The 25153-nt window shown below is 44.0% G+C and overlaps 3 protein-coding genes across 3 annotated transcripts; 1 reads left to right on the plus strand and 2 right to left on the minus strand.

Moving 5' to 3' along the window:
• The first annotated feature begins 19374 nt into the window (after positions 1-19374).
• On the plus strand, positions 19375-21937 carry LOC121836358. Its single transcript, XM_042291252.1, has 2 exons — positions 19375-19466; positions 20386-21937. The coding sequence occupies exons 1-2, from the start codon at positions 19375-19377 to the stop codon at positions 21710-21712; spliced, it is 1419 nt and encodes a 472-aa protein (XP_042147186.1). The 3' UTR covers positions 21713-21937.
• Positions 21938-23021: 1084 nt separating this feature from the next.
• LOC121836463 lies at positions 23022-23839 on the minus strand. The gene is made up of 2 exons (XM_042291365.1): positions 23795-23839; positions 23022-23612 (listed from the first exon to the last, which is right to left on the minus strand). Exons 1-2 carry the CDS (start codon positions 23837-23839, stop codon positions 23022-23024), a joined length of 636 nt encoding a protein of 211 aa, XP_042147299.1.
• A 495-nt stretch (positions 23840-24334) lies between these two features.
• LOC121836464 lies at positions 24335-25024 on the minus strand. The gene has a single exon (XM_042291366.1). It carries the CDS (start codon positions 25022-25024, stop codon positions 24335-24337), a length of 690 nt encoding a protein of 229 aa, XP_042147300.1.
• Positions 25025-25153: the final 129 nt, after the last annotated feature.

A 25153-nucleotide genomic window follows, 5' to 3' on the forward strand; every position in this document is an offset into this window, starting at 1 on the left:
GTTCCAATTAGAAACTTGCACAGCGTCACCGAAAACCCCTAAATCAGTCATTTTCAGAAAGACTTTGAGCGCGTGAGAGGCGTAGTAGTGCACTAAAGTTACGACTCGTGGAGCAGGTACAAGGCTGGGGCTAGATAAGAGACGTGCTCCACGAGTGGTAACTTTAGTGCACTACTACGCTTCTCACGCGCTCAAACTCTTTCTGAAAATGACTGATTTAGTGCTTTTCAATGACGCTGAGCAAGTTTCTAACTGGAACCATATGTCTATTTTCATTAATTAAAAAGTTAATTACCGAATTTTAGTTAATTAGCCAACTGATCGTTGCGATTAGCCCCCTATAATATGTCCCCCTGGCCGTATAACTCACCTCCACAAGCAGCATAAGTGTAACTTTCACGGCTTTTTTTTAAATATATATATATATATAGATATATATATATCCTAGCTTTACAAGAGTTGAAATAACTCTGGCATGTTTGAACCTTTAGTATATGTAGAGTAATATTTTGTTCAATATCAAATAGCAGTATATATTTGTTAAAATTTACAATCCGTTAGGTTAATTTCTTGAAATAGTTTTCCTTGCAAGTGTGCTGCTAGATGGGGATGAGTCGGGCGACGTAGTTGCCTTTTTCCCAATCCTCCAAAATATTTGTATGAAAAAAAAACAAAAAAGAAACAACCGATGTTTGATCTGATTCGAAAATTTTCGACCCTGCAAAAAGCTTGACGTGTTTCAACAAACGTCTGAAAAGATTCAAGTTTCAATTGCGGTCATATAAACAGAATGCAATATATTATTTTATATTTCTAATAAACCAGAATTATTCCTTGATGCCCATACAAAAATTAAGAAAATAAAATATATTGAAAAATCGATTTTGATCTATATAAGTATACGAAACATTCGTTCATTAAAAATTATGCAAATCATTTTATTTGCACATTTAATTATGATTTTGTAATCACCTATATGGTTGATTTTGAGATTTCAGTTGATGTGCGAGTTATCAAACTACGAATAGTTCGTACACTTTAAGAAAAAGGGGGGGGGGGGGCTATATGCGTACATCCCTTGCCCCATATGTAACACCCAAAACAACAATTCGACGTTCAGCCCACAGACGTCGAACCGACGATACCAACTTTAAAGAGCGGCTTGATAGTCGACCGATACAACGTATTAAAACAGCTAATGTACGCATTAAAGGCTACAGTAAACAATCGAGGTTTTTTGGCCCTGCTGCAAAATCTTAGTTTCTTTCTAGTTTTTGATACGCTCATTAGCTATTTAGTACGTTGTATTAAACAGCTATCAAGCCGCTCGTAGAAATTGGCATCGCCAGCTTGACGTCAGTGGACTGAACGTCCAAATGTAGTTTTGGGGTGTTACATTTGGGACCAGGAATGTACCCCTTTGCACCTCCTATTTCCAAGAGTGCAAGTGTAAACGTGCAAAAAGTCATTGAAGGAGGACGTTTCAGATTTTTTATTTATTTGATGATATACGGTATTTTTTTTTGCAATTTCTTAATCGTAATGAAATACATCTCTGAAGGGATATAAACTAGCCTAGTGCTCTATTTTGAGAGGTGAAAAAATAGCGAGCGGTCAAACATGCTATCCCCGATAGGTGAGAGACAAAAACTCCACCAAACTTGCTATTATCACCCTCGTTCAATTCCAGGAATTCTGAAAATGGTCAAAATTCAGAACTTTACCCTAAACCCGCCTCTGAATTGACATACAAAACTCCCATATATATATATATATATATATCAAGCCTCATGAAACTTCGTATCTGCTTTTTGTTGCAGTTTGGACTTGAGGTCAGAGAGATCGGCGTATGTTTTGGGATACAGTTTGCAAGCTCTTCAGTAGGTGCCGTGCTGGCGGGAGTGTTCTGTTATTTCGAGGTGAGCGCATGTTCTTCGCGTGTGATCTTTTCTTACTGTAAAAATCAGAATCCTTCAAAAAGAGCTTCAATATTTTAGCTGGGGTACGCGTTTTCGAGGATGATTTTTCTTTCGCAATGGGGAATGTTTTTTCGGTATTTCTTTTTCCAGAATATGCGTTTTTCGATGTTAATTTTCGGTGTTGGGACAAGAGATCTTTGTTTATCGGGCAGTGTGTCAAAGAAACAAGACACAGGCATGGAAACACCCAACCTGCAGAGAACATGCTCGTGCCTAAAATACTTACATAAAAGCGTCTCGGCACCAATGAAAGAAGGAAGCACAAGAAGGGGTCAGGTTTGCGTGGGAAAAGAAGCAGTCTCGCGGGCAGTTCAATATGGCTGTGTTCAAGATAAAGAAAAAAAGATTAGTTTAGGTTGTTTCCTAGAAGCTTGGGTTTTTTTCAGTGAAGAAAAACTTCAATCCGTGTGGTTTTCCCCAATTGGCTCGGTTCCAAATCTCCAAGGTTTATCTGTATTTACAAAAAAAAAAAATAAATAAAAACGAAACCTATATGAGCTGTCATTTATTTAACACGTGCGGGCTTCTCTTGCTATGGTGTTTTTGCCAACTCGTTTTAAAGTCTATATACGAAGTGTTTTCTTTACGCTTTACAGATTTGTTTGAAAAATAAAGCCGTGAAAGCTACACTGCGGTATGTGCAGGTCAGTTATACGGGCAGAAGGACATAATAAAGGCGGCTAATCCTAACGATCAGTAGGATAATTAGGGAAACTTTGATAATAAACTTTTTAATTATAGAAAATAGACACATGGCTTCAATTAAAAACTTGCTGAGCGTCGTTGAAAATCACTAAATCAAGTATATTTAGAAATATATAAGGCAGAGGCAACATTTTACGGCGTTCCGTAAAACGCTCAATTTGCACGTGTTTCAAGGTTTCGGTTTCTTCTCGGAGCGCATCTCTGCGCCCGCGGTGCTGCTCACCAGTGGCCGAGACGCGCAACACACGTGCGCTATACTTCCCTGCATTCTACACGAGGGAGGCGAGGCGGTGGCTTCGTGCCACGAGAACCGGGGTGTGGGACCGCGGGCGCTAAGATGTGCTCCCATAAGAGACCGAAACCTAGAAACGCGTCCAGAGTGCTTTTTTTTTTTTTTTTTTCAGAACGCCGTAAAATGTTGCCCCTGCCGTATATAGTTCTAAAAAGAGTTGATTTGTTGGTTCTCGATGGGCGCCCAGCAAGTTTCGAATGTGGAGCGCAAGTTCGTCTCCTTCATTGTGGTGACGTCAGAACGCCGGCCTCTGATCGGCTCTGATAGTAAGATAGTGGGTAGTAGGTACGCCTCAACGCAGATTGCCTTTAGGTGTACTTACTATCCTTCAATCAGAGTCAATCAGAGCTCGGCGTTCTGACGTCACACAACCCCTGCTAAAGAAGCAGACCAACTTGCATTCCGTATTGGAACCAAGCGTATATTTTCTCTAAATAAAGTGAATTAACAAATTAAACTCAATTAGCCGACTGATCGTTATATTAGCCCCTGTATTATGTCCCCTTGGCCCTATAACTCACCTACACAAATCGCATAAGTGCAGCGTGTACGGGTCTTTTTATAGAAATCTGTAAGGCTTAAAAAAAATATAGATATTTATAACCTGAATGTGAGAACTAAGTCCTCTTTTTTCTAGTGCCTCTATACATTATATTTGTATTATTTTTTTCAGGTCGGCGCGTTTTACGCTCTTGTTGGCCATTGTTTTGGCGTCTGTGCCTTTCTCATACTGGAGCCCGCACCTTTCATCCCCTACGAACGGTACTGTATGCATTTCTTTTTTTTTATTTGCAGGTCTTAACAGATAAGAATGTACCTGAACTATTAATTCAGTACAAAAACTTAATCTCCGTATTCTTGCATCTGCTGCAGTTCCCTTTGGATGATCTACCTGTCTCAAATATTGACAGGATTGTCGATTGCTTCAATGTTCATCTGTGGATATTGCAATACACTGAAAATCGTGGGGTGAGTTTAAAACAGCACTGACCGCGAATTCCCTACGAGGCCATATCTTTAGTTTCAAAAGTATAAAAGTTCCAAAAACAACAATGACCAAACTGAAGTAACAAAACTCACGGCGAACTCGCACCTGTTTATTTGGAAAGCCCGCATAAGCGTGTTCTTTCCGAATAGACAACAATTTCGATTGTTCCTCGTATTTTGCTACTTCGTTTTTGTCCTTGATTTCCACGCTTTTAGACTTTTAAACTGTGAACCCACTAGCCCAATTAAACACTTTAATTGCTGCAGAAGTTTAAGGGTTAAGTAAAAAAAAAACTTGCTCATTCTTTTTGTTTTAATTTTGCCATTTCCTTCTGCATTGTATCAATAAATAAGTTACCTACGTATTCACAGAATATGAAGATAATAATTACAATCATTTCTTCCATAAATTTATTCATCAAGATATTCTGCTAGAAAAAAAATCGTCTGCAGGTACACTCTAAAGAAACCATGCGAGGTTACTTTTCTGCAGAACACAGAGGCAGCCAAAGGGGGCGAACGATAGAATGACCCAAGTGGATGATTAAGACCGGAAAGCGATTAGATCTTAAAAAAATGCGATTAGCGTTCGGATAATGATCAGCTGAAATGTTTGCTCATTCTGCCATCGCACTTCGCATTTGTTTTCGTCAGGTTATATACTGAGTTTTGTCCTTCGCTGTAATCTTTCGATAGCTTGCCGTGATTGGCTGTCTCCGTGTACTGAAGAAAAATGGGCAGAGGCTTTTTAAAGTGTACACATGAACTTAAACATGCATGTAAAAACATTTAAGCTACTTACCATTGAGTCCTGAAGTGAGATACCAGTGTAAATGTCAGTTGCTGCACCAATACTTACAATATTCTCTAAAACTCAAATATTCCACAAGCTTTCTGTTCTTTTTTGAAAATAAGGGGAGGTATTTCTTTTTTAATATATACAGTCCATTCTTTATATTGATTGTGCACACTCTCTTAGTAGAAAAGCCGCAACGCTTTGCAAGGTTCATGTTATCGGTGTCGCGCTTCTGGATGTCATCGTTAAATAAATACAGGGTGTTCAGAGGTAAAAAAAAAAAAAAAACCATGACAGAACTTTGAGGGAGAGTATGTTGCTTCCGGTTGCCTATACTTTTTTTCTTGTTTTTGAGGACCCGCATTAGTAGCTCGGACTTTAAAGTCTCAACGCCGGGGACCAACTCTAATACCTCTTTAAATTTACATATATGGGATCTACACGCCTCCCTGATCCATTTGATGAAAGCAGATATCACTTGTTTCTCAAAAAAACATAAAATATGTCGAAGTTATCGTGAACCCATCTTTACGACTACCTCTTTGAGCCACCTGGTCGACATAAAACTTATCAACTCCTTTAAAGTGTTCAACTACTTCGTGAGCGGCAAGGCGTCGGCGTTGGGCACCTACCTACCCCCAGATGCCAAAGGCACGCGCCAAGATTCCTCGCAGTGGTCGCCGAGTCGGGTCATTGTTTCAGCAGACAATCTTCCCAAAGTTTTTATGCTTCTTTCAGCGCGACGCCAGGCTTTATGTAAGGCACTATTTTCTACTGTTTTGACTGACTTGCTCTGGTATTAAAGTTTTGTTTCCTAGGACACTCTGTCACCATGCATTTGTACGTGCCAATGACCCTGTTGGCACCTATTGTTTTATGGAAATAATCGTTCGAGGCGCCGACAGCGCCGTATCCTCAAAGATGATGATGATGATGATTATGATTTGTGACTGTTTTGTTTTAACCGGCCTGCCCCATAGCGTTTGGAAACTACCCTGTTCGGTTTACATGACCGCTATTTTTCACTCACGTCCATCAAGGTTCTAAAGCTTTTAGTAGTGTCCAACACTCCTTCTCTCCAATGGCCTTCGGTCCAACATTCCTTCTCTCCAGTGGCCTTCGGCACAGTGTCAGCGCCTTGGTTAGTGTTGCTTCCGCCAGTAGAGGCTGGTTCCTGAGCAGGATCAAAGCCTCCGCCAGTGAGCACTCCCGGGTGACCTGCTGGCACTCCGCTGGTTGAACTTGTTGCTATCCGGCTCAAGACAGTGCGATGTGTTGAAGCGTTTCATCTGCTCCGCCGCATACACGACACACTGATGATTCTATAATATGGTCGAAGCGTTGCGATGCACCTGTGTTTGTAGAGCCCTTGCACGAGCCTCGAAGGACAGGGGGCTGCCCTGATTATTATCATCGAATGCAGATTCTGCCCAAATGTTTTGCTTCCATTGATAGTAAACTTGCAGCACTGATTTCGACTGGACTGTTTTTGTTACCAAAGCGGCTCCTCTTGTTTGGCCATAACCTCCCTCTCCCAGTTTTTATATGGTGTGGCGATCATATGGGCTGCGAAAAAGCCGCACTTCTTTTCCAACTGGGACAGCCGCTTCCTCCACCAATTCTATGATCCAGAGATGTCAGTGTAGACAAAGAGCCTCTTTTGCCCTCCGGCTGCGACCCATGAGGCGGAGGAGCCTGCCACGGTTAATCTTACTGATCGCCTGCCTGGCCTCAAAGGACGATCACACAAGATCAACCTGAACTGCACCGTTGGCAGCCATACCGTGACAACCCAAGGCCTGCCACCCAATATCACGCTGCTGACTTTCTAGGACTTCGCTCGCGGTGCCAGACGTAAAGAACCGCGTTAGCGAAGGTTGCATCTTTCACCACCGCTGTCTTCCAGAGTTTTCTAGTGACCAGGAATCGACTGTAGCTCGACAAACTTCACTTTCGGAGAGTATTTGTCCCTGTCATGGCTGCCTGACGCAGATGTGCGTGAGGATCGGTCGAGTACTCTGTCCTGTTCGCCACCACCGCTTGTCGGCACCACCTCGAAGTAGGCTCGCACCGTCTGCCACTGCCGCCGCCCTGCAATGTCCTAGGCTCGGCGGCGTCACTGGCGTCCTTCGTCAAGAGAGAATCAAAAGACCTTCACTTGTGAAATTTTGTTAATTGTTAATTTTGTTAATTTGTTTGGTAATCGCCGGCACGGCAGTTACCACCGTGCCGGCGGTAGTCGTCCACTCAGAAGCACGATACAGGAGTATTTCATGAGTATCGCTTTCACGCAATTGCTCGTTAGAGAACACAGAATCAACTCACACCCACCCAAACAGAAGGTAAGCATAGAAGAACCGAAAGTATATCTCTCTTCCCGTAATTGCTGCCGCAACTGGCACAAAAACCTGTATGTGAACTATGGGCAGCGGATTACGCTACTATCGCATTAAGACTATGTTGCTAAAAATGCATTAAAGCACTACACTGTTTGTGGCCAACATACCTTAAAACTATCCACAAGTCGTACATGCATGCCCTTCATTGCAAATTAATTACACTATTTGAATATTGCAATCTTCTACTTTTATTTTTGAATCAAACAAATGGGCAGCTTTGATTGTCACTGCTTGGAGTTATATTTTTTTATAACCAGTGCTAAGTCACCTCTTTAAAAATTAAATATTTACCTCGTTGGTACAACTGTGATTGAAAAAGCTTGCATTTAAATCATACCTCTAACAAAAATATGTAGTTCAAACAGCACACTTTCAGAATTGCTTTAGCGCATTCTGCACCGCGATGTACCCAGAACATCCATCATTCTCATTGTTCTTACTAACTCCACCAATAAAGAAGTATTTTACAATTACGGTCGAATTACTTTCTCAAACCTCACACGTGGGCACTTCGCGACACCGAGAGCGCATAGATATTGAACTTAGTCACAAAACACCCTCGGATAAACCGCCTGAAAAAGACAAACTTTCAGTGTTGCGTGTGCATTTTGGATGGTATACATGACGGAAGATTTGTGAGTGAATAAAGAGCTAGCATTTTAAATATTGCTTCGGAGGTGAATACTAAGAAAGAAATGAAATTCCATATCCTTCAGGCTCCGAGGCTATCCGGACACTATTCGCACAAAAGCATTTGTATCCAGCGCTGTATTTACTGCGCAGGCACTCGGGTAAGCATCAAAACTCATTCTCACGTCCGCCATTTTACCGTTCGCCGCAGAATCAGGACTGCCAACACAAAAAGTCAAAATTTCCCTAGCGGACGCCTGAAATTTCCCAATTTCTACCGAAATTTCTCTCGCTTGTGGAAGTATTTATATAATATAAAATATTCGTTATTTTCCGCATCACTTCTATTTTACTGAGAAATTTATGATACTTGGTACGCGAGTTCGTCAGCTTTTCGTCAAAGGTTGCGATGATGTCAGAGCGCCGATCTCTTCTAGGCTGATTGGAAAAAATAGTGGGAAGAGCTCAAGTGAACCTAGCATTGAGTTCTACCCAGTTTCCTTTCAACCAAAGCCAATCAGAGCTCGGCGTCGTTCTGTCGTCACCGCAACCGCTGCGCAAGAAGCGGACGACTTGCTCTACGCATAGCCTTTACGCCTCGCGTACGGTTCACAATAAATTAGTTTATCGGGTCAAAAACGTGGCCAAAGCAGATCTGGCGAGGGGAAGTGTTACCGGCAGATTCAAACTGATGAATAAAACCCTATCTTTGCCTTAGATGTTTGGCACATCATCAGAACATGATGCTGCTTTAATAACTCCATTACCGCGTTTTATAAAAGTCAGTCCAAAACAAAAGGCGCAAAACAGGCGAGAGTTCTCGAACACACGGAACGCGACGGCACTTCACCGAATATTATTAGCCATGGTGAGTCTATTTGTCTAGACGTTGCTGTATTTCTTCTTGTGCCCTCGATTTCTTTTTTTTTTTTTTTTTTTTGGGGGGGGGGGGGGGGGGGGAAGGCGCCAGCGCCGTATTTATAATCTTCAATTTGGCTGGTACCTTCCTTCATAGTTTTAGGGGCCGATAAAAACTGATTTTGCCGAAAAAATTTGGACCCAACTAGCCTGGTACTCTTCAGTGTTGCCAGATGGTCGCACCACAAATCTCTAAATGGCTCGAGGAAATAACCCAATAGTAGCCAAAACCGCTGAAATTCGATGTTATCTTGAAAAAAACACCATAATTTACTATAAAATTCCAGATATATACGGTAGACAAACTTTTTCTCAAACTAACAAGATTCCCCTTATTCCCACATAGACCCGAATATTAACTTAATCTGGGAATTTTCCCTTGGGTTCCCAGCCTTGCAGCAGACTCCTGATGTAACCCCTTCAGCCACAAACTGACAGCTTTTGTGGAACCGTAACCGCGTACCGTAACACACCAGTAACATCTGAAAGAATCAAAAGTAAAACGCGCAGTTTGTGTCTTCGTTCTTTATATTAAAAAGGAGTTCCTAAATCATGATATTTTTGTAAAAATGAAAAATGAAGCTCTTTTACTTAGACTAGTTTACGGTGACATCGAAAATACAGTATTCCGTTGACCCATTTACGTTAAGTTCGTATTAAGATAAACTTTTTTTTACAAATGATTAGTATTAAAGTCGTACACAATAAAATAAATGGCGTCTATTTAAGGTATGTTTGTTACGTTAGCAGATTTTACAAAAGCATAATAATGATCACCTTACTTTCAAAGTTGTAAGTCGAAAAAGCCGTTGCAATAACTACGCTTGAGAGCATGCAAATTTAGGCACGCTGGTCACACCAAGCTAGCAGAGATTTACTGAAACGTCTTTGAAATTTTGATCCCCGGCAGTTAATCTCAGCCTTGTGTAGGACAGTATCTGTCCGTGCGCCGGCTGTTCGTTTGGTAACATATACTTTTTACGCTGATGTATTTCAGAGGAATGATTATGCAACCAATCGCCGGCCGTTTGGTCGGTGTACTAGGTTTCCGGAAGGCATCGGGGAACATGTTTGGACTCTTAACTGCATTGGTGAGGTTGCATTTTTCATACACGTTCGTCATTTCTCCGACTTTATGTAATATTTTCAACGTGTCTCAAATGTTAAACCGGCAGTGTTATGTACACTTTAATTATGCATATAAAAAATATGTGTTCTGTTTTCTTGTTACCTGCAGGCCCTCGTTCGATTTGTTGTTTGCTTGGTCACGGTGGCGCCGATTCGCAAATTTGACAATTATGAAATGATGCCGGACAACTGATCAAGTTCTTCGACCATTAATGCTAATGCACTTCTAGATAAGTTAAAAATGAAGTTTTTGATCCAATAAAATATAGATCTTCAACACAGTCTGCACTCTAGAAAGTCCCTGTTTGTATACTTCACCGGTATGCACTCGCAACACGAATCACTGGCTTTGGTGATACAGGCTCAGCCATTAAGATGAGCGAGTGATGTCGTCGCACGATGAAACAGTCACAATACCTTAAATGCAAATGAGCACCTCGTTTTCCCTTAAACTGCACTTCAACTTGACCGTAATACCTATGATGCGTGTAAAGGATTCTGATAACTTAATAAAAACATCATTAATCTACCCTTTCTTTGAAAGTGTTTTCGCATTAAAAATAGGGCAGATTGCCAGAGGGCTTGTCACGCCACTTAGGGGTACATGTAGGTTATGGGTGGTAGAATATTAGAAAACTACTGCTATGTAAAAAAAAGAATAAGAAAAAAAAGATAGTATTTGTGGGACATGTATATATGTTTAAATTTTTTTCCAGGAAAAAATACATATTGTTTGCGCAATACTCACGCCGTTTGACAGAATTTAGGTGAAGGTAGCCCGCCCTAGGCCCCGCCCAGGAACGTATTGTTAATATATACGCTCCATTTTTTGGCTGTCACTAATTCCTAAGGTGATTGAGGTGTGGAATGTTCGTTGTAAAGTTGCTTCTGTATGCCGTAATAGTATTTTTTATCGACCATATACAAATATCTATATGAAGTCAATATTGTTTTCATAAATATTTCCAGACTGTTTCTCCTTTTTGGTTTCAAAATATAGGCCTCGTGCGCTGAAGCTTTGATCAAACAGTGGCGCTCTTATTTCGGGTAGTATACAAGCTCAACTGACTGGGCCTCGAATTACTTATGGCACCTTCACTGAGCTTTTATCTTTCTGTGTAGTGCTGAAGAAGGAAAGAACACCTTACGACACCTGAAATCGGCAAGATTCAATGTCGCAAAGCAATCGACAGTACCAGGTTCATGCCACCGCCCCTAGGGTTCGGGTCTCTTATCTCTTGGTGATGACGTCAAATTATGTAACGTTTTGACGCGGTTTTTTTTTAAATTCTTTTTGTAAACGCGTGAAATGGTGTCGTTTCGCTCACGGTCTTGGAGTTTGGCATTGACCTGTGCTTCGACGACATTCGCATTTTTGTGTGTCTTTATATTTTTCTCATGACCTCGCAATCTGCACCGGAGCAGGCAAGCTTCTACACGCGTGGCAGTTTGAGACGCTCAAGCTTGTATTACTCACATTAAGTCCTAATGAGTCCCTTTTCGCAGCGTCCCCTGGACAAGATGACGGCCGGCGTTTGCACCGTGAATATGGTGCCGGGAACGCGTTCCCGACCGCTGTGTGTATCGCGTCCAAAACTGTCGTTCCTCGATTTCCGTCTTGTGACGTCATAAACGTGTCATGCTGTCGCCGGTCGCGATCCTGGCGGTGTCCCACCAGCTGTGGTGAATGTGGCAGGCGCCTTCTCTTCTGCAGGTTGCTCTCGAGTGTAACAGCACACGGAAGTTTCGGCAGCCAGAAGTTGCGATGCCGCGACGAAAGCGATGCTAGCATTTTCTCGTGCTTTTCGCCAGACTTTCTACGACCGACCGCCCAGATCGCGACATCCGACAGCGTGACACTCCGTCTTCCGTGACGTCATTTTTTGCCACTTTGGGACCACTCTTGATGTATGGGCGGGATAGGACGCTAAACACACCAGTCGGAGACGCGCTCCAGGCACCACGGGTTCAAGGAGCGCAGCTCGTTGAGCTCGTTCATTTCTATGAGCACGAGTCGTTCTGCGCTCATCGAGGTGTTTAGAGGAATATCTCCTCATCCGACCTAGTTTGCAGCAAACAACTATCAGAAGCAAGCGCCTTCAGAAGCGCTGTCCGGGTGCTTGTTTTCGTCAAATTTATGTTTCTTGGTCCGCGGCTTGATTTGTTCGTTTGCTCGTGTTGATGCTGAATAAAGATGTTGGTTCCCGTAAATGCGACTCCGCTGCTTTGTGAATTGTACAACCGTCGTGATTGAAACCAAGGTTTCAATCCTCGAGAAGATACCTACACAGATAAGAATTTGCGAGCCATTTTGCTGGAAGCAGTTGGGCGTTCGGCTCGCACCAAGTTTTTCGAGGTATGCTCCCGTCATTTCGCTTCAAAAGGCAAGTAGCTCTCAAGTCCCACAATGCACCTGGCCTGCCAGAGCGGATATTTTTGGTCGGCTTTTAATCGTGTGTCATGACGCTCAACCACCTTGTTCGAGGATGCCATGCGAAAAAAAAATAACAAGAACAGAAACGCTGGTAGGACTGCATATTTATATTATTGATTTTCTCAGTCCTCTCTCCCGCTTTGTAGCGCAGATCGACAGACACTGAAAAATGCTTCTATTTGATCGTGCCTCGTGAATGATGGAACGTTAGAACGCCGCTTTCATGGTCGCGTGTTCCGAGTGTTGCAGAAGTTTATTTGTCAGGGGCGGAATAGCAGACGGACGGAGGCAAAAACGGACGCCGACGCGCAACTTTCATGTCCTCGTCTTACGGACATTGCAGACGAGGATAGGTGGTGGTGGAATAGCAGACGATGCCAGAGGTTGCGGCGCGTTTGCTCGCTCAAGTACCAGGCGGCGTGAGACTCCACACTAGACGCACCGGATGTCGCGAAAGGGAGACAGTGCGCTTGGCAGCGTGTTCGGACGAGAAGAGAAGCCAATCCAGTAGTAATGGGCGGGTCCACTAATCTGTGGGCGGGACTTAGAGCGGGCCGCAATGTCTATAATTTGTCACCATAATACTGAACTTTGTTTTAGACGGTACGGAAATTCCTCCAGCTCTAAAAAAAGAAAATGCCTGGAAACTATGATTACCCTCAACAAATTCGGTCCGAGCGGCAAACTACGTTCGTCTAACTCGGGTGTAACTTATAAACCTTTTGATGTCTCTTGCCACTCGACTACTGGTCTTCTGGAAATATGCAAGACTGCACAGTAAATAATATTTACTTTTTTATTTTGCTTTATACTTTTAAATTGGAGCCTGTGAAACAGAGCTGCAACATGACCTAATTCATCAACGTCCGAGCCTCCTTACAACAGGTGACAAAAAATGGCATAAATTTTAAACATCAGAAACTGGTTGGGTCGTTTTCTTTGCTTTCGCATAAAGTTACCTGGTAGAAGAAAAGAAAACCGCATCTCTCAATAATATATATATATATACATATATATATATATATATTACACGCTGAGCACAAAAAAAAATAAATTAAGTTTTCAGCGCAGCTCAAGCAATCAAAACGTGTTATTCTCTGGCGAAAGATGACCGAATCATTTTTATCATCGCAAGAAAGCTGGCCGTGGCCAGTGGATCAAAACGTCTAATGTCTGCATAAAAAAAAAAAAAAAAAAAAAAGAAACAATGCGTTGTATAAGCATCACCCAGAAAATATTATAAAATTAGAGTTGTGTTTAGGTTTGGCATGTAGCCATGTTTATAACTAACGTTGTTCATATGTCTTTAAGTCATTCGGGAGGAATTTTCAAGATAGATTAATAGGGAGTTTTAGCCGGTCGTTTCCACAACAACGGTTCGTCCTCAAACGCATCGGTGACGCCACCAGACATGCGCGCGCGAGTCGTTAGCGGCGTTGGGACGCTCTTCTCGTTCGTTTCTCCTATTCCGGTCGCTGGAGTCGTCACCGCAACGCAGCCAGCGACGTTCACGACTCGGGAAAAAAACGAAAAAAACGATGGCGGTCGGTTTCGCGACGGTCTTCGCCGACCCAGCCGAGCGTTAGGCTTAGGACAGCGGGAGGCGATTTGGCCACCCTGTTAGTCTGGTTCATTTGAGAAGTTGAACCAAATCATTTCGAGGACTGCTCACAATGGTAAGCGATCGTGAATGCTGTAAAGTGCACATGCTAGTAAATTTTTGCGATCTGAGGGCAGACTAGACGCCGTGGCAAACGCGAGCAGCCGAAATGATTTGGCTCGACGGCACACAACGTGAACGATCGTTCAAGTTAAAGATGACGGAGACACACCACATACCTTTATGGTTATTTAGATACTTTTTACTGTTCGCAGTTATTGGAATTCTTACCGGCGAATGTTACGTCGGCCGTCTTATTTACATCAGTCGTACGCCGGAAACACTAGCCGCCACGGATTTACAGGTTGCAGAATGTTTCACATGTTTACTAGAAGATGGCGTCACCGGTCAAAGACAGCATCATCGTTTGCACGGTTGCTCCAGTTTCACGATTCGCTAAAATATGCCAAATTTCACGTGAGATTTCACGGAACGGACCAGCTGCACCGTTCGTGATTTCGGAACACTGGGCTCGAAAACGACTCGCTAAAACTCCCTAATGACACAGCGCATTAATTACCCTTTACGAGACTGTACACTTTTTACCAATCCTCTGTTCGCTTGCAATTTTGCTACGATGTTCGAATTTGTTTCCTTTAACTCGCCTACGTATTTTGTAGAGTTTTCCCCTCGTGTATCAAATTGCGTTGCGCCGTGCTTTCAAAGTGCACCCCTGAATAAACATAGGAACTGAAATAGAGATTGACATATAGTAGTTATTCAATATTAGGCAGTCAAACAAACTGGAAGCAATTCATTAGGTTCGTAATAGCAAGAAAAATCTGTCATAAATGATACGTATTATACTTAAATGAATTTGCTGTAGACCTTCAGTGCTAGTTTTATTACATTTGACTAAAAACTCCGAGACTGGGACTAGACGGGACGGACAGACACAAAATCTCTAACACAGCTGAAATTTATTCGACAACGAGAGGGGTTTATATAGGCATCAAATCTTACACAAAGCACTAGAGACGAGGACGAGAGAGAGAGGGGAAGATGGGGAATCCCATGCCACAAGCAGTACAACAAAGCAACCTTTACAATAAAACCGACGACCAGTGACCTTCTTTATACAAAGAAACAACAACAGAAGAAAGGCAATTTTTGCACGAGGACTGAGATGCAGCAAACTCATTTATACAACAGAAACAAAAGACTTTTTTTTCATCATTGTCTGCACCGGCAGTGCCCCGCCAGCCCCCCCCCCCCCCCCCAAAAAAAAAAAAAAAAAAAAAGATTAAAAAAGTTGAAACACTGTAACATAAAGTTTTTCGCTTTTCGAAGCAGGTCTCTGAGCGGCGCCGTAATTCGTGCAAAGCTTGGAAGAAACCTTGCGAGATGGTTCGCCATTCCAAGGATCCGACGGACGCCGGCGGGATCCTCTGGAGCCGGAAGATCTCTCATTGCCTTGACCTTTGCTGAGTCCGGTCGAACACCGTGGCGGGATATAATACATCCAAGGAAGGCAACTTTCCTTGTGCTGAAGACACACTTGGCTTAGTTGATGGTGACTCCAGTTTGCCGTAGGCGCTTTAGGGGTCTTGTATAGATTTGCATCATGCTCAGATTGGTTCTTGCCGAAAACAAGTATATCATCCATGAGGTTGAGAACTCCGGGGAGTCCGCTCAAGATCTCCGACATGCGTTTTTGGAAATATTCCGGAGCTGATGTTATCCCAAAATATAGTCGTGTGAAGCAAAAACTGCGAATCGGGGTGATGAATGTGGTCAGCTCTTGGTACGAGGGAGAGAGACGGATTTGATGGAACACGGAATTAGCATCCAACTTCGAAAACACTGGAGCCGCCCCCAGCATGCAGGCCAAGTGTTTTCTCCGCCGTTGGAAGGACATAGCGCTCTTGTCGGGCGGAGGTGTTGAGGTGTGTGAAGTCAATGCAGATCCTTACTTCACCGGAAGGCTTCAGGACTGGAACAATTCGAGCACACCGGTCGGTGACACCTTCAACTGGGCGAATGACGCCCAGATCCACCATCTTTCTGAGTTCTTGAACGACTGCATCTCTCAGAGGAATGGGCACGCGACGTGCGACGCTCAGCGAGTAAAGCGCCGCCGCTGGGTCTCGTCGGATGGTGTACTCTCCTGGAAGTGTCCCAAGGCCGTTGAAGAGTCTAGCAAAGCGCTTCTCGAGGCGTTCGGTGCTGCAGAGAAACTTAACGAGTCCAAAGTTCTGTATGGCAGGCAACCCAAGAATGGCAGTGCGAAGTTGTTGTATGACGTAAACCTCTTGCCTTGTAGACTTGTTCTTCCACCTCATGACAGCGTCAAACTTCCCCAACACCTTCAGAGCATGTCCACTGGGCCCCGAAAGAACCTCTTCTGCTTAGCGCAGGCCAGGAGACGGTATTCCCGAAAATATATCTGGGACCGCTGAGACCTCTGCACTGCACTCTAAGAAAAAATGGAGGAAAAAAGTAGCAACGGCGTGTCTTCCTCCTTTCTACTGACGCGCCCCCAAGCGGACACGAGAATAGGGGAGGAACGAAACGTTTTTCTCCTTCTCCAGGCAGACGGGAGAAAGCTTTCGCCCTCCCGACTCATCTTCTTTCGGTTTCGTTTTTCGAGCAGGTCGGTCACGTTGTTTAATAAATAGACGTTGTGTTGATTGAGCTTCAGCGGCAGCGAGGGCCGCTTGTAATTCCGTCTTCTAGTCTAAACGTGCAGAACATTTTGGTTGCATTGACGTTTTTATCACTAATTTTGTTAAACGAGCGAACGAAACCGCTAGAAACAGCGAAGTTCCGAAGCAATTCCAGCAGCGCCACGCACACTGGGTAGGATGGCCGTCTCCGGATCGCGGGCGATTGCGGGACTCACGCGGCACGGAACTACAGTAGCGAAACCACGCGGAACTGTGTCGACGTTCTCGACGTTATGGAAACCGCAGGAACTGCGTCCAAGACAGGCAGGTTTTGCTGCCGGCTGCCTGGGTGCCTTCCGTGCTGAGTTCGGTTCTGTTTTCCGATGCCGAGTGCAACCGGCTTTCAACGTGGTTCTGTATTTGTGCGTGTCAGCAACATAGCTGCAACATCGTGATGGCAGTGTTGTGGGTTGTGAACGGAAGACTGGAATTATCGCCGATGTGACCGTGTGTTCGCGTATCAGTGGTGTAACAACAAGATGATGTCGTAAACTGTCGGGCATTGATGCCGCTGGTCGGGCCGTGATTGGAGTGGGCGGGTTGTCGCAGGTTGACATTCTGCTTTACATTAAAAAGTTTAATACCACTTGAGGGATTACGTGCAATCGATCAACGTGCGGATAGTCATGTTGCAACGCTGGTCTGAGCAGTATATAAGCTCCTATCGTACACTGGCCAATGTGACTGTCGGTTGTCTCGTCCCCGAGAGCGATTGCGCTCTGGGGCAAGGACAACAGTACGAAATCGTGACGGAAAGTACGTATATTTACAGTGTGGAATTTTAGCATTAAAAAACAATAGTAGGTAACATCTAACAAAAAAGCTACCATTTATTTTGCTGTTTAAATATTTACTACGGTTCCTGGAGAAACTGCCCTCCAAGTGGCACGCTAGAAGAAGCGCTAGAAGTTTTAGGGCTCGCCACGGCGTAGCTTAACACCTGCCGCAAGTCGCGGCTTTGACTGCATTCAAGTTGATCGAAATGCGATTTCTCAGCCCGTGAAGCATCACTTCCAGCTGAGTGAATATCCGCTCTACAGAGATTAATTCAAGACGGCAATTGCAGCTTTGCGCGAACAGCACAAATAGAAAAACAAACACTACAATAGAAATACAGGCTACGACGCGCCGTGCGGGGAAACAAACTCATGGCTTCGAACCGCATTGGAGCGGCTTGATTTATTGCTTTCAAATAATTACGGCGTGATCGAGCGTTTGCTTTTTAATAAGAGATTCATCCCCTGAGCCATTCAAAATACTCTCAGAGGTGTGACATTGCTGGGAAAAGATCAACATGCTGGTAATATTTTTATTGCTTATTCAGTCACCGAAAAATTCCGTACGTTCAAAACGACCAGTATAAAAGACGGAAACGCAGAGCACGGGTGTAGTGTTCGGGCTAGTGTGGTGTGCCGCTGTATTGATGTTTGTATGTGCCATGTATGTGTATGTGCTCAATGTATGTTCACCTGATGCTTGTACTAAACCTAATGTGTGTGTAGTGGAGCGCAAAATTGGCCTGAAAAAATAAAGATATTTTCTGTAGAACATGAATAGGCGCGCACATTCCGGAAGTTGCGCCGTCGCCATGTTCGTTGTAGTCATCAGCCCGCTTCCTCTCCGCGTCCTGCCTGCGTTGCCGTCGGCCGTGTCTCGGTTGGCTGCATACTATCACCGTTCTGGACGCCCCGGGATCGACTTCTCTTCACCACTAGTGCCGGTCATGTAAGTATTCCATGAAATTATATTGTTTGTGATACGTTAGTTTGCCGGGAAGCTTAAAAGAGTAGTCACCGTCGACGTTCGCTGGTGTTGGTTTTACGCGTCGTAGGCTTATGGAGACTGCCACTTCTGCTCCTCGAAAAGAAAAGAAACAAAACAAGAAAACGTGAGTACTCTGCCGCACGGCTGTCTCGGTGAACTTGCAAATGAGTGAGCGGTTAGTGCGGGCAAACTGTGCGGGCATATCAATGGAGCATCGGCTCCGGAGAGCACCGCAAAACAGTCAAACGCGTCGGTGGGCTCGGACATTACCGCTGCTCAGGCTTGTGCGCCGCGATTAATCTATAGAATGAAATAAATGCAGCAACCGCTGTAAAACAAAAAGACTGGTTTTCTCGGGGTTCCCGAGTACGCGGAGAAACTTTTGATTAGTTGGCGGCAGTGCCAGCTGACATATGGGTACGCCAGGCACAAGCGAGCTCTCGCCCAGAAGTCAAGCGTGCATACGAACAAGGAATGCGCTTCGTGTGTGTTAAAAAAGGAGCAACGGTATATGTCCCATATTTAAAAATGTAGGTGAAATGAGTTCGCATGCACTTATGTGTGTTTTCTGTTCTATTTGCGTGGAACCAAGCGCTAACAGTCGCCTGATAGATCTTTTCTCCTGTATCTCGGTTGCCGTTACTGAGCCTGGTTGGAGCTGTAACACCAGTCAAATAAAGTCGCAACTTAATAGGTTAAGTAAAACAAGTCCAGTGTGTGTGTGAGGCATCTTGGTACTGATTCTTTTAGTACAAGCTGCACTACAAATTACATTTTGCAATGTTTTCCTATTGTGTTTAGCAACTGATGATGTGTTTTTTTTAAGGAAGTAGGTCTCATATCAGGCCATGATTATCGAGATTCTATTAACTTTATTGTTATAGTGCCCGTTCTGATCTTCTAAAGCATAGTGAGGCTTGAAACATATGCTATTGCAGTAACTAATACAGAAAGCCATGAAACTAATATTTGGGCTTAAACAATACATTTTCTTTTCAGGTATCTTTGAAATCGGAATGGCGTGTGCAGTGGTCGATCCTAACCAGCAGGAATGGACCTCCAAGACGAAGTCCCTGAATCCGTTCTTTGGAAAAGAACAGACCTACAGGTATGTGACCCAGTGTAGAAACACCATGATTTAAGAAGCATTTATGTGCTGTCACTGTCCGATGGAGTACTCAGATTATTTAGCACGGAATGAGCCCTCTAGTCTAAATGGAGGAAAAGTGCCTGGAGTGCCAAACTGGTGCTGCGCCGGTTGTGCTTAAAGCTGCATTTGCAATTTGCTGGTGGTCTTTCATTTTCTTGGCCGCCATGCAGCAGGGGCAGTACTGTCCTTGACTGTATCTAACCTCATGATGGCGAACCTGCCTCCCTGCCTGGCCCACACCCTAGACCTCGGCTTTACCGTCTACGCTGATGACATCATGGTCTAGACCAGAGGGGGAAACCATTGCTTGTTAGGAAGAGACTCTGCAAAAAGCCCTTGCCGTCATTGTTGATTACCTAGACTCTGTTGGCCTCACAGTGCTGCCAGAGGAGACCCAATACGTCGTGAGCTTATGCATGGGCCTGTGCCCCGATTCACACAAACAAGTCACGAAGGTGACATTTCTATGGGTCATGCAATGAATTTCTTACCTTCGCTAAATACTACTCGGAACGAGTCCTTGACATGAATGGCCCACAATACGGACAGTAGTTTCCCTCTCCAAGCAATGACAGTCGCAGAAAAACTACAGGGTTTTCTGCGACTGCGATCCTGACACCTGCGCCACGTGCATCATCAAGTGTAATCTTCAGGTAGCTACTGGTGAATCGCCTGGCAGCATCTTGTGTAGTTAAGTTTCGTTGCTGGCGTAGGTGCCGGCTATCTCACATAACTACAAAATATTTTTATGTAGAAAGCTTTTTCACATGCTGGCGGTATCTTGAATCACTTCAATCTGAACACTTCTACATGTTGTGCTGTTAAAATATAAAAAAAAAATTCATGCAATATGTTGATTCCAATATTTATTATGCAGGTACATGGAAACCAAAGGAGCCACAAAGCACCGAGAGGCTGGCCTGCGACTGTTTTCTTCAGGCCACCTGCAGAAGCTGGAGTTTTCTACGCGGGAGGCTGAGGACACCATTGTACGTGCTCAAGTTTTGGCATCTATGTCAATAAGAACTTCGTACGAAGTCAATGCTGCACTGGCTAAGTGTGATGGGGAGATCATTACTGGCCACTGCTCATGTGTTGCAGGAAAGGGTTCCGTCTGCAAGCACCTTTGTTGCGTTTTTTACGGGCTAATGTACATCGCACAGCATGACCTCAGTGTTGTACCAGGTGTTGCATGCACCGAGACGGAAAGGCAATGGTACAAGCCAAGAGACCCCAGAAAAGTTAGCGAACAGTTTGGCACTGTGGTCTTTTGTAAAGACACTTGTCAGAGAATGAGCAGTGCTCCAAAGCACCATGAGAAGCGAGTGGCATATTCGTCACCTAAGGGTGACAGGCTAAATCTGCAGCCATTGGACCTCATTCACCTGCACGGCAAACTGTACGAGAGCGGCCTTCACTGCTTTGCGGACGTGCTCGAGGCTAATGACTTTTTACCTAACAAAGTGAAAGAAAGTGACAGTGAAGCCACGGAAAAGGTACCACCGCGGTGGTTGGATCAAGTAGAGAAGCAGCTAGGTCTAACTGCCTACACGCCCGAAGAAGTAGCGGCTGTGGAGGAGGGCACAAGGCTGCAAAGCTTGTGTCCTCTGTGGCATCACTATAGAGAAGGCATCATCGCTGCCTCACTTGCGAATAGAGTGTACACGGGGGTGCACACTTGTCGAACGAAAATGGGACCCCACGATCCTCGGTCTCTCTCGAATGCAGTGTTGGGCAAAACGAAATGTCGCGCAACAAATGACATGAAGAGAGGTCTCTTGCTCGAACCTGAGGCTAGAACACTGTTTCAAGAGAAAAACGCTAGCCATGTAGATCTTGACGTGAAGGAGAGTGGTCTCTTCTTGTCGCAGAGCCACCCTTTTCTGGGTGCAAGCCCAGACGGGATAGTCTCGTGCAGCTGCTGCGAGAAGCGGCTCATTGAGATCAAATGTCCGCGGAGCTTGGCAACATTTTCTAAGTCTGAACTGCATGATGGACACCTTAAACCCACTAGCAAACATTATGCACAGGTGCAGATGCAAATGGGCGTGACGGGACGGAAGTTGTGCATCCTCTTTGTGTACTGCAGCAAAGACGACTACCGGCAGGTTTCAGTTTCTTTCGATGAGAAATATTTCCATGAGCTGGTTGAGCGTTGTACGTTTTTCTACGACACATACTTTCTGCCTTGTTTTAGATATTAGGACATTTTATTGCAAAACATACTCATCTGAAAAGCTATTTGTTTCTGTGGTGAACTAAATTTGGAACTGCTGGTGTCAGATGCATATTTAGCAAATTTCTTTTTAAAGAAACGTATTAAAAAAAAATTGTCTAAGTGTTCTAACATGGTGCTTGGTATAACATGTGTTTTGTTTAAGATAGACTACTCGTTGGCGGTTTATTCCTTATATTTTTGTGCCAGCAAATCGCCTCAGATCTTCAGTGTACTTATTTATCTTTTGAATGTATTTGTTTAGTGTGCCATATGATTTGCAGAGGTAAATAAACACTTTGCCATATCCTTTTTCTTCCTTGTTTCATTGTGGCCGGATGCCTAACTAAAACACTTTGCACGTGACAACTCAAGTGAATTCTAGATTGCTGTACACGAATACAGTTTTGCGAGGTCCTAATTTTTACGAATCGAAAAGTAGGTCCAGCAAACAATTCAGGCAATATGTGAACACTACAGAAGCTACATTCGATTCTCAAAAATTAAGTCGTTTACACTATAATGTAGTACACAAAAGATTCTCAAATAAATATAACAGTACTAAAAGGCTGCCGTGGTATTAAGAGGGGGGGGGGGGATGCTATGTGAGCAGCCTTAGTAGGAAAGCATAAGCTGACACGTGGCTGCCAGTCTCTGCATACAAGGTGTCCACAAGAAGCAATTGCTCAGTAAATGGCACTTATTAGCTGAAACATTAAATTGAATTAGCACTTTAGCCTATAAATCAGTGTTGCTGTGAACACTGCAGCTGAAAGGAAGCCTTAGGGAAACATTTGTCTTGTCCCAACATCAGACAATGAAAAGCCGAGAATGATTGTGTATGCACGCCAAGCATTCAGTGATGTGTAATAGTATTTCAACACGATAAGCAACAATCTTATTGCTTATCATGTAGGCAAGCATAAAGATATCCCTCTCCCAGAGCAATCTTTTATTGCACACAAGGTACTTGCTTGTGTACACAATCGCACATGGTCACCATCTCGCCGCGAGACATGAACTCCTCAGATCCAACACATTTCAAATGGCTGTTAGTAAAACGAGAGTCCTCCCAACCTTTCGACTAGAAACTCGTGCCACAGAAAAGGGGCCAACGGTGTTCAGTACTTAAAAAAAAATAGTTTGGTATTATCTTTTGAGCTTCACAGTAGAACGTTTCTAGCTCTGTGTTCTCATGTGCTCCTTTTTCTGGCCTGCTATGTGATATGCAGTTGGTGAAACTGTTGAATCCAGCATTACTTCATAGTTATTTTAGCAGTGCCAATGCAACGGACTACCTACAACAAGGGCTCATAAACAAAGTTTGTCAAAAGAGCACAAACGTGCCACACCTTGTTGAGCTGCTCAGACATGCTGTTTGGAAAAGTCTGCGAGAGGATTCTGAAATTTTTTACCCTTCTGATAACTCTCTCGACGTGTATACGGACGCTTGCAATGTGCCTTGTTTCCTGCTCATCCTCTTCCGAGAGCTGGGGTCGCCCTTCCATAAATGGCGGAATATTCAGGTGGAGTGAGCGCTGCTTGCATTCCTCCGATATTGTGAAGCCCCTGTCCGCCATGACGCTGCGTCCAGGGGTGAACTTGTCCAATACACCGCAAGCCTTCGTAAGTGCCTTGTCGGACAGCCTGCCAGGTGGAAGGTCCGACACAAAGGTGACGAACCCGTTAGGGCTACAGACAATCAATCCCTTTGCAGTATTGTGTTTCTTGTATGTCGAGTATGTTTCACTCTGCACTCGAAATGAAGATGGAGTCTCTATGTAGATCTCGGTGCAATCCACGATCCCATCCACGGTGTTATACCCTTTGTCTGCAAAGGCTTGTGGCCTGTATTTATCACACAGGTGAGGGGGCAGCCATGTTGGCACCTGCATAAAATGATTTGAAGACTGTAGAAGTAATTTCTGGGCTTTTCTTTCTCTATGTGAGAAAAACAATAATCCAGTGTGTGAAAGCAGATTGCCAAGCTTGTTGAGCTTGATATTTCTTAATTTTTCTAGAAGACAGGAGTTGAGAAAAGCATCCAAGCAGGCAATGTCTGCGTACATACCTGGCGAAGCCTGTTGTCCAGGAAGTCCAGCCAAGTGACCCACATTCGGGACACCGTACTTTGCGACACACCAAACCAGTTAAAAATATTTTTATGGTATTGTTTTTAATCACGAGTCACTGCCAACCTACATTTTAAAAGCGTGCACACTTGTAAACAGGCAAGTTCAGGTATTTCTATGCATGATCTTCTTGCCACCAACACTGCAACGGTAGCATTAATAACAGTCGGCAGAGATTTTACTACCTATTAAACCAAAATGCAAAGATAGGAATTTTTGTTTAGTTGAATAAGGAGTCGTTGTTCGGATCTATCTTGCATAGCCCAGCAGCACTGGCACTTAAATTAAGGCAACATTATCTGACTCGCTGAGTCGAGAATATAATTACTTGCTACACTTTTATTTACTCTGTAGAAAGCATTGTGCACAGATTATAAATCGAGAATCGTCTATGTAGATCGAGACCAAATATTATACAGATTTTTCACATGCCATTCCACATTTTGAATGCTCACATTTAACATTTTTACGGTCATACGTTAACCAACATGTCTGTCGCAGCCAATAAAAGGATATCGGTTTTCAAAGGAGATGGCCCACCTGAAAGCAAGGTCTGCTCCGTCAAGCCCCAATCGAAGACGAAGGAGTATTAAAATCAGCTGAGTCTTCAGAGGCAGAATAAATCTGCGGTCCTCGTTTTCAGTTTCTTTCATTTGCCAAAACTGCAATCTTTTAGCATCTGGCTCCAGAAGGGACCAAAACACGTCTAAGCGTTCAGGTGACGTGAAGCCTGTGTAGTACCTCAGTTTCTTGTGGTCCTGTTTGATGGCTTCGTAACGAAACTCTGTCGTTCCCTTAGCTTCCGCTTCCTTCATCCGCCTGTACGTGGCCGAGAGATCAAGCTTAAGCGACCTGTTTTTTTGTTTTACTCGGTCGCACAGCTTCATTGAGTCAACCTGTTCTTGGCGGCTCTTGTCAAGCTGCCTTTTCAGTGATATCACTTGAGCTTGTACCTTTTTAACTTCCTCCTCTAAGCTTCCAATCACATCCTTCAGGCTAGAGATCTTCCTGAGGAGCTCGGTCTCACTCTTGTTATGAACACTGTAGGTGTGATCTGACAGTGGGTTGAGCTCTGGCAGTGTTTCGTCATCTACGGTGCTGCAGCAGGCGGTGCCAGGGTCGACGTCATCTGCAGCTCCTGTGGTGGCCTCCTGCTGGGCCGCTGGCATACTTGAGCCGTTGAGTGTAGTGGGCTGATTATAGCACAAATAAAAACAAAAGAACAATAAATTTAATATTCTATGTAATGCACTTAACCCATGGGATGACAATGCCTCTAATGTTCCTGCATACCTGCA

The sequence above is a fragment of the Ixodes scapularis genome, unplaced genomic scaffold (genome assembly GCF_016920785.2).
Source record: "Ixodes scapularis isolate PalLabHiFi unplaced genomic scaffold, ASM1692078v2 PGA_scaffold2__306_contigs__length_199485367, whole genome shotgun sequence".
Lineage (NCBI taxonomy): Eukaryota > Metazoa > Arthropoda > Arachnida > Ixodida > Ixodidae > Ixodes > Ixodes scapularis.

What these genes read in the sequence shown, in the direction of transcription:
- LOC121836358 (XM_042291252.1), top strand. Translation starts at nt 19,375, where the DNA reads ATGGCGTGTGCAGTGGTCGATCCTAACCAGCAGGAATGGACCTCCAAG. An exon ending in GGAAAAGAACAGACCTACAG is followed by an intron (nt 19,467 to 20,385) that starts GTATGTGACCCA and finishes TTTATTATGCAG; the next exon opens with GTACATGGAAACCAAAGGAG.
- LOC121836463 (XM_042291365.1), bottom strand. Translation starts at nt 23,839, where the DNA reads ATGTGGGTCACTTGGCTGGACTTCCTGGACAACAGGCTTCGCCAG. An exon ending in TGGACAACAGGCTTCGCCAG is followed by an intron (nt 23,613 to 23,794) that starts GTATGTACGCAG and finishes CATTTTATGCAG; the next exon opens with GTGCCAACATGGCTGCCCCC.
- LOC121836464 (XM_042291366.1), bottom strand. Translation starts at nt 25,024, where the DNA reads ATGCCAGCGGCCCAGCAGGAGGCCACCACAGGAGCTGCAGATGACGTC.